Here is a 14,775-nt window from a genome sequence, read left to right on the forward strand (position 1 = left end):
ACAAACGCCGGGTGTGGTGGTGCACACCTTTAATCCCAGCACTCAGGAGTCAGAAGGAGGTGGATCGCTGAGTTAGAGGGCAGCCTGGTCTACAAAGAGAGTCCAGGATAGCCAAGGCTACACAGAGAAACCCTGTCTCAAAAAACCAAAACCAAACAAAACCAAAACCACAAAACTAAATAAGAAAGTACTTTTAATAGGGCTAGAGAGATGGCTTGGTGGTTAAAAAGACTGGCTTCTCTTCCAGAGGACCAGGGTTCAATTCCCAGCACCCACATGGCAGTTTATAATCTTCTGGAATTTCAGTGCCAGAGAATCCAAGGTAAGACACCACCCTACACATAATGTAAGCAAAATAAAGTACTTTTGGGGTGTTTTTTGGTATGTGGCTTTGGGTATGTTATCTTCAGCTCCTAAGTCAAGCAACCAACCAACAGCTTCTGTAGGAGTGGCTCCCCTCTGCCGTAATGAGGCTGAGGAGGTTTGCCCAGGGAGGAGGGCAGGCCTGTGAACAGTGCTCAGGATCTGTGGGTTAGAGGGGAGCCCCGGCCATTTGCTCACTGCTGTGCTCTAAGTCACCACGACGGTCCCAAAACATGGCACACACTACTCAAGTATTTGTTGACTAAGTTGGTGGCAAAACATTCATATCAGCTGTGCTCTCTTCCTGGTTCTTAAGTGTGCAGCCCCACCAGCCCCCCAACCCCCAGCACACAGTGGGAGACTGTCACACCTCACAGGCTGTTTTTGTGCTGTTGTTTCTTCCTTTTGAAAAGAGCAGATGGTGCTTTATGATTTTTTCTAATAACTGAAAATGATGATTTAAAAATTTTTAATGAATAATCTATAATAGGTAAATGAATTAACAACAAAAGAAAACAAAAACCCTTTACATTATTTTCTCCCTCCCCCCTAAGTATGCCAATGGTTTCTAATGCCATTGTTAAAATTTTCTTGATGACAAGGGAGAGTCTTGGTCTGGGACAGCGTCGGACACCTGTAAGACATAAACATGCAATATATGAATCAATGAAGGGCAGCCATTTGTTGAAGAAAGCTAAGTAGTGGTCAGACAACGTGATCTCCCATGAACCCCACTCCTCAGAAACTGGCATCCAGCCATGAGCTCAGTGAACAAGGGTGAGGGGATCCAGCCTGGTAGAAACAGCACACGTGCAGCACAGTGGTGACTTGTGCCTGTAAACCACTGTCTGGGAGACTGAGGCATCAGACGGTAAGGTCAAGGACAACTGGGCTGTGAAACAAGACCCTCCCTTCTTGAAACTCAAACCTGGAAACAAAAGGTAACGACTTACACTTTGTGAGTGACTAACAGTGAAGCGATTCTGATGAGGTAATGAATGGATCTCTAATACCATTGTAAACTTGGCAATCGTTCTTATTAATTCCACATTTTGTGGCTTTGTTAGGAATAGTTACAGCAGGCACACACAAGAAGTAAAACAAGGCTAGAAATAACAGATTTACATACTTTACATAATTTGCAAAATTTAAGGCTTTTTTCCCTTAGAGAAAACAAGATTGGTCTATTTGTCTGTCTGTCTGTCTGTCTGTCTGTCTGCTTGCCTGTCTGCATACTGCTTTATTTATATAGTGATCAGAAGTAGGTAAGCCATTTCAGGCAAACTCTTGCCTTTATTAATTAGAGAAATAGAGACCTTTAATCCCAGCACTTGGGAGGCAGAAGCAAGTGGATCTCTGTGAGTTTGAGGCCAACCTGGTCTGCAGAGTGAGTTCCAGGAGAGCCAAAGCTACACAGAGAAACCCTGTCTCAAAAAACCAACAAAACAAAACAACAACAACAACAAAAAAACCAAAAAACAAAAAACAAAAAACAAAAAAACCCCAAAACCCAGACATTTGAGACTTATGGAAGTGTGAAGTGAGGGGCTGGGGACAGCTCAGTGAACAAAGCACCTACTATGCAAGTCTCCATCCCTGGCTCCCATATAAAACCCAAGATAGCACTGCGGCCAGCCTGTAATCCCAGTGCTAGGGAGGCAGGGACCCAGGATCCCAGGGCAGCCGCTATCTCTAGGTTCAGTGAGAGATCCTGCCTCAGTAAATGAAGTGGAGATGAACCAAGGAAGAGTCCCTCCACAGGCATGCACACACAGCTATAAGCACCCCTACACACATGAACATCCACATGTACATATATGAAGTTTGAAGTGATATTCATTAGAACTAGAGACATTTAATTTACAAATACTTCTTAGGAAAATCCAAGCATAGCAACTCTGTTGTTGCAACTACACACAGAAGCCACATTTTTTTTCTCTCTCTCTCCCTCCCTCCTTCCTTTCCTCCCTCTTTCCCTCCATTTTTCCAGATGGTGTTTCACTATATAGCTCTATTTGCCCTGGAACTCACTATGTAGACCAAGATGGCCTCAAATCAGATACCTCTGCCTCTCAAATTCTGGGATTAAAGGTGTGTGCCACTTTAATATGTGCCAAAAGCCATATTTCATACTTTTAGACCAATGGGCGCTCTCTCTCCTCTCCACTCCTCCCTCCCTCCCTCTCTCTCTCTCTCTCTCTCTCTCTCTCTCTCTCTCTCTCTCTTTCTCTCTCTCTCCCTCTCTCTCCCTCTCCCTCTCTCTCTCTCTCTCTCTCTCTCTCTCTCTCTCTCCTCTCTTTTTGAGACAGAATTTTTCTATGTAGCCTTGGCTGTCCTACAATTCACTCTGTAGATCAGGCTGACCTCAAACTCAGAGATCTGTCTAACCCCGAGTTCTGAGCTTAAAGGTGTGCACCCCTGCCTGGCTGGAATGTATCTCTTAAAGGCGTGCACCCCTGCCTGGCTGGAATGTATCTCTTAAACAGAAACCCAGATTGGCCTCTTCCTTTCCTTAAATTCATTCTTTAGATATTCTGACCTAGAAATGGGGGAAAGAAACTGGATAATCTAGGGTCCCTTTTCAACCTCCATCACATTATCTCTTTGCAAAGTCTCCTTTTCCATGAGCTCTCATAGTCACAGATTCTGAGGATCACAAAATAGCTTTGAGGGACTCTGTTCACAGAAGTTTCTTCTTTGGAGCAGTTATATGGCAGAAAACAAAAGGACAACTCTCTCCCAAATGACATATTAAATACAGCAGGCACTAAATAAACCCAAAACACCAAAACAAAACAAAACAAAAAACAAAATGGAAAATCCCCACAGCCACTAAGGATTTCCTGCTGAAACTGGCAGCCTTGACACGCACTCATGGAGAATATGATCTTCCTCTTATATTCTGGCAGACTATTATTCCTCAAGAGCTGCTGCTGCCAATCACCACCATGGTCCTACTCCTCATCCTGTTCCTCTTAGTTCCTGCCTGTTGTTCGTCCTCCGCCTGTGCTTCACCTGTATTCTACAGCTGTCCACTTGTGGCTGTCTCCACTCTCCCAACCTCTGAGGTTTCATCTCATCCTTTCTCTTCTTCATCGCTCAATGTCCCGGAACCAACCTTGTGTCTCTTGCCCAAACACTTGTCACTGAGCAGTTTACTTCCTCATGTATGGACTGTTTTCCCACACCTCAAACCCATCAGGGTCCAAGATGGCAGCTGCTATCTTCCTTCCCTTGCAAGCTAGTTGCTGCTGTCACTGTCATCAACACCCTGTTCTTTAATATCCCACTGTCTCTGCTCACAGCAGGGATGGAACTTGGCTGTCCCCAAGTGTCAGCATATCACTGAGGGTGGGACCCAGGTCCTTTCTGATCACTGCCATCATCTCAGAAACCAGAGGGGACATTCCCAGCTTGAGGTGAGCGCACACACACACACACTTAAGGCACCACAGACAGCGAGCTGCCTCTGTACCTGATGTGCCTTTTGTTCTGGCACACAGAGTTTTAGGGAAAAAATGTTTAAAGCACAAAGTAACCAGCACTTGCTTTTTGCTTCTGAAACTACAAGGTCATCTGACTGGCGTCTGTTTTACTGACCGTGAGGCTTCAGAAAGGAGAGGACACACTGTCACATCTCCACTCCTGTAGTGCAAAGTCAGACACGTTTAGAACCCAGTTTATTCACCAGAATTTAGCTTTGTCTCCCTATCTTGTCTCATAAATGACCATATTTCCTTTCCTTCCACTGTGTCTCTGGTCCTGGCATTTGGCAGCACCTTACCCTTGCAGAGCCTTACCCTTGTGCCTCAACAATCTGAATGTTACCAAATTAGCCTTCTTCTTTCCATTCTTCTCCAAAATTTTATAGATTTGCTATAATTATCCATAAAAAGTATAAATATGATGCCATTTCCTGCTCAAGATCTATCCCAAGTGTCTCTAGAAATGTCAGTCAACAACACAAAAGAGAACAAAATGATTTTTTCTACTACTCACGAGGACGAGTGAAACAAAAACAACTTGAGTCCATATACATTTTCAATTAGTCATTATGAAGTAGCCAATCTTTGAAAGAACTGCTACTTCTACACTTAGCTATTTGAAAAATACAACTCATCAAATGGATCCATTTAGCTGTGTAGTGGACTAACAAAATCTGTAAGTTGCTTAGATCTAGTTAGTCTAAAGAGGCAGCAGTTCTTATGATAAAAATTAGCATTTCTAACCATATACAGTGTTCTGTAATAGTCTGCATAATCCATCAGAGATAATACTGGCATATTCCTAGGCCTTGTGGAGATAAAACCATAGTATTTTATGACTTTGCTGTTTGGATAATGCAGGCCACGTCTATGACACTGGCGGATGCCGTGTTTGCACACTGGTGTTGGATTCTTATGATGTGACTGCAATCTCAGCATGGTGGTTGCCTGGCCTGCATCTCTGGGCTCATGAATGTTTTTAATGTAGTTCTCTTATGGTCAGATCTCAGAACTTAACCCTTAAAGTATCATTTGTTCTTGGAGAGCCTCAGTTACCTTCGTTCCTGCCTATGACCTCGGGATAATAATGTTCCATTCAAACTTTAAAAACAACATAGCCTGGCGTAGCTCTACAAGGATAAGAAATGAAACTCCTCAGCTACGTGAGTGAGCTCAGCTCAGCATTGTGAAAAACGCTCCGAGTCCCTGTCACGCAGGGGAGTGTCTGAACCTCTATGGACCGCCCTAAAGGAGTCAGGGTATGGGTGAGAAGCCGCATTTGGTTTCTCCCATGGGTTACAGTGGCTTCAGTTATAATCTGAAAGGGCCTGCTGAGATACTGTTGGATGCCAAGGGTTAAAGCCTGCCATGGTAAGGTGGTAGCCTGGTGGCATCGTCTGTTTAGGAACTCAGTGCTCTGTTTGCCCTTTGTTTGGATTATATTTAGAGAAGATAAATGATTGTGAAACAAAGAACAAAACAACAGATGTCAGTGTGAGAATTTCACTTTTATCACTGGCTGATGAAATCACTTTGTTCTACATGGAGTGCTCACATTATTGGACAGGCTGGACCCCAGAAGGGCGTTGGCAGCAATTTTGACCATCCAGAGAGCTGTTTCCTTGTTCCCCTTAGATGAAATCTTAGACAGATTCTACAACTTTTTTGGTTATTTAAAAATTATGGTAAAAAGCATAAATAAATAAACACAAAAGATACACATAAAAAACACAAACAGCACACCCAACTCTCATCTGGCTAGAATCCCTTCTCCATCAGCCAGCTGCAGCCAGGTGTTGCCTACCCTTCCTCTTTCTGCTTCGCTGTAGATGCCTGCTATTTCTCACCGCGGATGCCAGTGGGCCAGAGGGAGGGACAATCTGCCATCAAGTTCCTTTAGGTAAGGTGGTAGGCATACCACAATCTTGGCTCTTGGCTCAAAGACAATGTCTGGAACTCTGTGCATTGTCCTGGCTCTTCCTGTTGGGAAGGCACTGTCTGCCCGAAGCAGTGGGGGAGAAGGCAGGGCAGGGTGAAGCCTGTTCAAGAGCTGCCAGTGTTCTGTGCCTTGTCCAGCCACGGGAAGCTTCAAGGGTAGTGCTAAGTGTGGGACAAGACACAGCTGTGTATCTTTTGGCCCCATGAGCCTCGGCTCCTGCGGGGAGCTGGCTGAGGCTCTTTTGAATCGCTCACTGATGTCTGCTCTGACACTAGCAGCTGGGGACCTAGTCCCTTTGGCTACCAGGGCTGATGAATTTCATGTGGTACCACTGCTGGCCCCTTGGCGCAGCAGCCAGCTCTGCCATAGTGCCCATGCTATTTCCTGAGAGATGGCCAAAGCCACTAGGGGACCATGGGAAACAGGAGGTAGCTGTGTGAGACAGAGCAGCTGAGAGGCCCTGCTGTGGAATGTCCTGAATGACTGCTGTACCGTGGTGCCTGGCCACTTCTTACCCAGTACATAGAGCCATTGCTTATTGTTGGGCAGCACTTTAAGCCTTTGTAATAAACATGTTTAAGGCAAGGAACTGCGACTGCAGAGGATTAGGTCAGACCCCTAAGCACTGTCCTTGAAGCCTCTCCCACCTGGACACTGCTCAATACACAGACACTCCTGCACAGGCCGTACCCTGCTTTCCATCTCTCCTGCTGCCTCAGGTCGCCAGTGCCTTCCTGTAGGACAGGGCAGCACAAAGCACACAGCTGCATGGTGCTTGGCCTCTGGGACCTTTGAGAAGGTAGCCTCATCTAAACGCCTGGAGACATGACTGTCACGGGGATGGAGAACCCAGTAGTGGTATGCAAACACCTTTACAGCACTGAGCAACTTGGTTCATTCCAGCAAGGTGACTAAAAAGGGGGGCATGAGTTAACTGAAAAATTGTTTTTGAGGAGCTGGAGTGATGGCTCAGAGGGTGGGAGCACTGACTGCTCTTCCAGAGGTCCTGAGTTCGGTTCTCAGCAACCACATGGTGGCTCACAACCATCTGTCATCTAATGCCCTTTTCTGTTGTTCAGGCAAACATGCAGGCAGAGAATTGTATACATAATAAATAAATAAATCTTAAAGATTTTGTTTTTGAAAGAACTTTAAGATATGAAGTGACGTGTGAAATAGACCGTTTAGTAGTAGTAGTATTGGTATCGAGGCACGGTCACACCTAGGCCAGGGCTGCCTAGATGGCACTAAGTTGCTGAGGATGACTTTGAACTTCTGATCCCACACTACATCTACTTTATCCAGTGTGGGGAATCAAACCCAGCGCCTAATGCCTGTTAGGTAAGCACTCTACAGACTGAGTGACCCATTTCAAAGGAGAGCAAATTCAAGGAGAATCAAAGTCATGGGAAGGACTTGAGAACCAGGCAGACACAACAGAACTATGAAGCAAAAAGTAAGCGAAATGGGCATTTGAGCAGCTGTCATTTGTAAGCTAAAAATGAGATTAGTGCAGGAAGCTAGAAGCCCTTGTTACCTGCAGACCAAGAAGCTAGGAAAACACAGAAACAAATGAATTAAGGTCTGACCACAGTAAGGTCAACATCACCTGGCTAACCCTCCTTTCGTTTACTCATTCAACATTATAGATCCCTTTTGTGTGGATACTGTGAATTCAAACAAAACGCGTCTTGGTCCTCTTGGGCCTCACAGGCTAGTGAAACTGGTAAGAACTGGCAGATAAATGTTGATAACATCATGGAACAGACTACTGGGAGTGGACTTAAGGCCCTGAAACTGAGCAGGTCACGCCCATCTTGTGAGGATGCCACAGGGTGCCCTGTAGCAGCCCATTCTCATGGTCTCTGGGAAGCCAGCTATATTCAGCTTCACACACTAGTGTCCACTAAAGGAAGAATGGCCACTGGCTGTTTCTTCTGGCTCTACATGGTTGTCCCTTGGGCCCACTGTGGCCAAGCAACCTCCTTTGTCATGGCAGGATCTTCTGCTGGAATATGGAAGACCCCTCCATTCTAGGAGTGGCTTCTTTCTTGGTTCTATGGACCCCATGGCTAGTGAGACATCCAGTGGATTGGACTGGCCACTTGTGACTCAGGGCCAGTCAGGGGAGTGTCCGTCCTGCCAGGTTGGATATGGGTCAACATCAGTGGCGAGGAAGAAAAACCAGCTTGCCAAACAAGGAGTAAAAAAGAAGGCTGGACGAGGCCGCACAGACATCCTGGATGGCTGTGACCACACAATTTCAGGATCTCAGTGCCAAATGAAACACAGTGCCCCTGACTAAAGAATAAGAATTTTAAGACACTGGCACATTGTTGCACACCTTTGATTTCAGCACACGGGAGGCAGAGGCAAGCATATCTCTGTGAGTTTAAGGCCAGCCTGGTCTACAGAGTGAATTCCAGTACATCTAGGGCTACAAAGAAAAACCCTTTCTTAAAAAAAAAAAAAAAGAATTTTAAGACAATAATATAGAACAGTAAGGTTTGTTGAGAACCCTTACGAATACTGGATTCTATGTGGTTCTGCAGGTCACATACCTAGGAGGCTAGATCTCTGAGCTGTGTGAAAAAAAAAAAGTAAATTAAATGGCCATTGTGTGCAATCTTCAAACATCAATAGGAAACAAAACGTGAAATATGACATGAGATAAAAGCCTGGACATGTACAAATCGTGGAGTTGGACCCACAGGTAACAGTCAACTGAGGGATGTAACAGGCCCTGTGGTCACGGTCTGTCTGCCATGGAGCGCAGCTTTACAGCTACGAAAGGCCTAGTTGACGGGACATCTAGGAATGTGGCCTACCTACTTTGGATCTGGGGCTGAACAATGAGCTCAGAGTCAGCTTCTCCAGGACTCATCCTCTGCAGATGTGCGGTCCAGCGATGGGGCAGGTGGGCTAGCCTCTGCTCCACAGGTGCTGCTGTAGCCACCAGCCTGAAGCAGTCAAATAAACACAGGCGGAATTCACCAGGAGCTGTTTCACAGCTACAGCCACAACGCTTGTTGTCCCAAGACTTGACTGTGGCAAAGCAGGGATGATCGTGTCCTCCGAAGGGTGCAGGACCAAAGTGCCTCTCCTGGAATCAAAAAGGCCTGGCTCTGTTCAGCCATAGCCACTGACTGCGGAAGTGAGGAAACTATCCGTGTGTCTGTTCTTTCTGTAACCAGTTTTCCTTCTCCCCATGAGCAGGAAGGCTTCACAGAGTAGCAGTCCTTGAGCTCAGTGGACGATGGGAGGCTGGCCCTGCTTTTCAGTTGTAGAATACCAATTGGTTCTTTCTTTAATGCTGAGATTATTTTCTTTCTTTTCTTTTGTTTTCTTTCTTTTTTCTTTTCTTCCTTTCTTTTTAGGTTTTTCGAGATAGGGTTTCTCTGTGTAACAGCGCTGGCTGTGCTGGAACTCACTCTGTAGACCAGGGTGGCCCTGAACTCACTGAGATCTGCCTGCCTCTGCCTCCTGAGTGCTGGGATTAAAGGTGTGCACCACCACCACCCAGATAACACTGAGATTTCTTATTTTTCACTTCATTTTGTTTCTAATAGCTGTTTAAAAGTCACCATTGCAAAAAAGCCAAAAAACAAAAACAAAGAAAGTCACCATTGCTAGTTCCAGGAGCTGGTACTTATTGGCATAGGATGCGTTTTTTTTTCCTTCAGAATATATCTTCAGAATATATCCTTTGACAGGTAAGTTTATGTCTTATTGACATTAAATTACATATCTATGGGAGGTGGTATGATAACTTGATACACATACATGATCTGTAATGATCACATTAATAATTAATATTTCTATATCCTTAAACATTTAGCATACCTTTGTGTTGGAAGCTTTTAACTAACTTTATTATTATATATATTTTTTAATATTTTGGGGCTGGAGAGATGGCTCAGAGGTTAAGAGCACTGTCTGCTCTTCCAGAGCATGGTGGCTCACAACCATCTATAATGTGATCTAATGCCCTCTTCTAGCATACAGGTATACATGCAGACAGAGCACTCATATACAATAAATAAATGTCTAATAAACTGTTACAATCTATAATTTCCCAACTGTGCTGTGTGAACCCTAAAAATCCCCACAGCTGTAGTTGGTATCCAATAGCCAGCCTTTCTCCCTCCTGCCCCTTTATCCTTCCGACCCCCCAATAACCCTGGTAGGGTCGCTTCATTTAGGAGATTAAAACTTCAACTTCTTTATCTTGAAGACATGTACATATCTTCCTGAGCCTGGTTGCATGTAACATGGTACCTCTAATACTATCCATGTGACAGGGTTTCATTCTTTGTGTGGCTGAATACTATGACATTATGCATAAAAACCCTATTTAAAGAATCCCTTCTTCCTTCAGTGGGCCCCTAGGTTGCCTTGGCATCTTGCCTACTGTGAGGAGGGCTATAATAGGGGTGCAGGTGATTCGTTTAAGATTCACCTCATCAGGCTGGAGAGAGGGCTCAGAGGTTAAGAGCACCATCTGCTCTTCCAAAGGCCCTGGGTTCAATTCCCAGCAACCACATGGTGGCTCACAACCATCTATAATGAGATCTGGCATGCAGGCACACATGCAGGCCGAATACTGTATAAATAATAAATAAATGCATCTTAAAAATTTTGGATGAATACCCAGTGTCAGATTGCTGGCTCATCAGGTAGATCTGTTTCCCCTCCCCCTCTTCCCCCCCCTCCCCCCGTGGATCCTCCAGTCTCTTCCTATAACATCTGTAATAGCTTACCTCCTCAGCAAGAGTGCACAAGAGCTTCCTTCTGGTTCTCTCCTCTGCCAGCACTTATCTCTGTCTTTTGGTAAGGGTCACCTTACTGGAGTAAAGTGCCACCTTACTGTGGTTTGGATTTGCATTGCGCTGATCATTAGTGGTGCTGAGCATTTTAGTAAATGTGTTGGCTAACACAACCCCCCAAATGTTGTGCATGGCAACATTTTTTTAATATTTATTTATTATTATGTATACAGTGTTCCTGCCTGCATGTACACCCACAGGCCAGAAGAAGGCATCACATCACATTACAGATGGTGTGAACCACCATGTGGTTGCTGGGAATTGAACTCAGGACCTTTGGCAGAGCAGGTGGTGCTTTTAACCACTGAGCCATCTCTCCAGCCCCCATGGGAACGTTCTAAGACTGTAAACTCAAGAGTGAACTCCTGCAGGGGTCTGTCACAGCGATGGAGTCTGTCAGCAGTCTACAGTTGGTAGAACTGCTCCAGCTTGGGCTTGGTATCAGTTTTTGTGCCGTTTTTCATGCTTTTACCTTCAACTTATTTGTGTCTGGATTTCAGGTCTTTCCTAGGCATGCACCTTAGACAGAGACTGCCCAAGTGTGTCAGATTAGGGCTCTTATAGACAGTATGGTTGATTTACCCTATTTTATACTCTGCTGGTTGTTGCCTTCTAACTGGGGTGTTTAAATCACTGATTGGTCATGACTTCCGCTGCCATTCTGCTGTTTCCCTCAGGTCTTAGCATTTTTATGCTTCTATTTCCCTGTTATTGCCCCTTTTGCATTAACTTCGTGTCTTCCAGGACACAACACAATACTTTGCTTCCTTTTTACTATTCTCTTTAAATATTATTTTCTTAGTGGCTGCTCTGGAGATTGCAGCCCACATTTTAATTGAATGTAATCTACTTCAGATTAATACAGGCTGAATTTTAATAGCATAGCACATGTTCCTCTGAATCATCCTGTTTCTCCACCTATCTATTGCTAATCTTGACCCATTAGGGGGCCACTGGTAGTTTTATGGTGACTGCTTTATCATGCAGTTTCTTTTCTTTCTTTTTTTCGCCTTGATTCTGGTTTCTCTGTGTAGTCCTGGCTATCCTGCAATTCACTCTGTAGACCAGGCTGGCCACAAACTCACAGTGATCCACCTGCCTCTGCCTCCTGAGTGCTGGGATTAAAGGCATGCGCCACCACGCCTGGTTTATTGATACTTTTTATTTGTGTGCATCTGAGTTACTATCTGTTCATTTTAGCATTAATATTTCTTACAGGGTAGGGCTACTAGTCACAGCTCTTTTGTGAGCATGTGCGTACATATGTGCAGTGTGTCCATGTGGTGTGTTGGGACTGATCAATTTTTTACTATCCGGCAATGTTTTTGTTTGTCTTGTTCATCTTCAAGTGCAGTTTCACTGTCCTTTAGACAGAATTCTTGACTCCCAGTCTTTATCTCTCGGAATACACCCATGCCTTCCCTGCCCTCTGACCCACATGACTATACTGTGAAGTCAGTTGATACTCAGAGGAGCACACGCACATGAGTCATGTCCGCCTTGCTTCCTTCACCATTTCCTTGGTCTCCTGGAAGTTTACGGCACATCGGCACACGATGTCTCGTCTATGGAGAGGTCACCAAGCCTCTTAGATGTGGGGAAACCCAGTACTTTCTACCACGTGTAAGGTTTTAGCCATGTGCCTTCTGGACTCTTTCTCTTCCGTCTGGTAGTCCCTGTTCACATCTTGGTATGCCTGATGGTCTTGCTCAAGTCTCCCAGATTGTTTATTTTCCTTCACTCATCTTTCTTCCTGTTCCTCAGAGTGGATTTATTTTATTTGGCATAATTTCAGCTTCAGAGATTCTTTATTTGCAGATCAAACCAAGACTTGAAGAAAAGTTTTGATTTCAGTGTCTGTATTTTTGAACACCAGAATTTCCTTGTTCTTGTTTCTGACTATTTATTTTTTAAGATTTCATTTTTATTTTCTGTGTTTTGCTTTCATGTACCTCTGTATACCACATGTGTGCCTGTTGTCTGAAGGGGCCAGAAGGTGGCATCAGATCCCGTGGGACTGGTGTTGCAGCCCACTGTGAGACACCATGTGGTTAGCTGGCACTGAACTGTGGGCCCTGAAGAGCAGCCAGCACTGTTAACCTCGGCACCATCGCTCCAGCACCACTGCTTCTGACTTCTCCCTAAGTTTACGTGCTGAGCCCACACTCTCATGCTTTAGTTCTTCAGGGTCTCCTCCAGCTCTGTGAACATGTAGACAATTCAAGCATTTTTTTCTGGTGACCTAAAATCTGGACTTCCTCCCACAATTTCTGCAGGTAGACCAGATCTTTGGTTTTTTGTTGTTGTTTTTTTTTTTTTTTTCTTTTCGTTTGTCTTTTTTTTTCTTTTTGTTTGTCTTTGTTTTTGAAGGATATACTTTGCTGTTTTTGTATGTTTTGTTAATTTGGAGGGTGAGTAATGGACATTTTGAGTAAGGATAATGTAATATTTTGCAAGACAGATTCTTGTCCCACCTTTACTTTTGCATTTTTGTTGCATTAAAATTTTTTAAAATTATTTTTTATAATAACCTTCCTGCAAAAATGCTGTCAAATTCTCTAATGTATGGCCACTGGGGTCTATTGAGTAAAGTTAGTGGGTCAGCAGTTAGAATACATATTAAATTATTCCTGTCAAAGATATTTCTAATTCTTATATAAGTGTGTGCGTGCGTGTGTGTGTGTGCATGTGTGTAGAGGAGTGCATAAGGGAGGTCAGAAGACAACATGCAGAAGTTAGTACCCTCCCTCCACTAGGTGGGTCTTGGGGAACTGAACTCAGGTCACATGCTTGGTGCAAGTGGCTTTACCCACCAACCCCTGGAGACTTTCTTCCACCGTCTGCTGAGAGCCTCTGCACGGGCTGGAGCATGCCTTCAATTCCTACTTGTGTCAGTCCTCAAGGTCAGTCATGGATGAGTGATCCTTGCCATCTCATGTCTTTCCTGGGCATGCACAGTCGCCCAAAGCTCCCCGTGGGCATCTCCTCACGTGCTCTTTGCCCTCTTACTGCTCCTGCTGCTGTCTCCATCTTAGGTAAATGTCATGCTACACTCACTGCAGTTAATTTACTTAACAACAATGCCCGGGTGTTAGAGCCTTTGTCAATGAGCAAACCCTGAGTCAAATCAAATAAAGTCAGGCCCTAAAAAATGGGCTTTTCCAGGGAGCTGACCCAAAGTCAAATAGTGACAAGTGTCTTTGGAATGTGGCTTTGAGGGACACTGAACCTATTTTGCTCCCTTCAGTGGCTGCTAGGCTACTGAGTCTGCTGGTCTCCATGACCGCAGGGCTGAAACAAGACTGAGACAGGGAAAATGCCATCGAGTTTGCTGTTTCCAATGACAAGCAGGCCCACTGCTGCAAGTCTTCCATTACAGTCCAGTCTTTCAAAGACGTTGCTGTGGGTTAGTTTTGCCCGCCTGCTACCATCGCTTTTGTGGAGGAGCAGGTTTTGAGAGGTCCTTATACCAGCATTTGAGGTGGTGGTGGTGGGCTGCCCTCCACATGTGGTAATTCCTGTCCTGTGCTGTGTAAAGGTATGTTTAGGGCCAGCTGAAGAATGTTTTGTTATAATTATATAAATACATACCACTACATATATTATACTTTAAGACATATCTCCCCATGCCTTTTCTCTTGCGACTTGTGGCTCTATGGCTTGCTCATAGCAAACACTCTCCCTTGCATGTCACTGTCTTTAATCTGCTATGGCGTTATTACTGAGAGCTATCTGTTAGAGTGCCACTAGGGTTCATGGCTCTGTGTGCGGAACTTACTCAGGATGATTTTGGCCGTCTCGCTATGTTATAGACTGGTGGTCCTCAACCTTTCTGACACTGCAGCTCTTTAATACAGTTCTTCATGTTGTGGTAACCCCCAACCATAATATTATTTTTGTTGCTACCTCGTAATTGTAATTTTCTACTGTTATGAATCACAATGTAAACACCTATGTTTTCCAATGGTCTTAGGTGACCCCTGTGGAAGGGTCACGACAGGCTGAGAACCACTGTTCTAGATGCTCTGTTTGTAAATAGTGGAGCTAGAGGATGCGAGTTGGTGCTATCTAAATCATGAGAATAAGAGTCTTAGAGTACTCCTTAGTGCGCTAGGTTAAAGCTACAACAGCACCTGGCTCAGACACTTGAGAGGAGCGTGGA

The 14,775-nt window shown here is 44.7% G+C and overlaps 1 protein-coding gene across 1 annotated transcript in view; it reads right to left on the reverse strand.

Annotated features, from left to right (window-relative positions):
- Positions 1-858: 858 nt before the first annotated feature.
- Positions 859-14,775, reverse strand: part of Rsph3 (radial spoke head 3) — a 48,522-nt gene continuing 34,605 nt past the window's right edge. Inside the window, exon 9 of the mRNA XM_051164244.1 lies at positions 859-997. Within this exon, the coding sequence (XP_051020201.1) occupies positions 944-997 (54 nt within the window). The 3' untranslated portion in view covers positions 859-943. The remainder of the gene's footprint in view (positions 998-14,775) is intronic.

The sequence above is a fragment of the Acomys russatus genome, chromosome 21, assembly GCF_903995435.1.
Source record: "Acomys russatus chromosome 21, mAcoRus1.1, whole genome shotgun sequence".
NCBI lineage: Eukaryota > Metazoa > Chordata > Mammalia > Rodentia > Muridae > Acomys > Acomys russatus.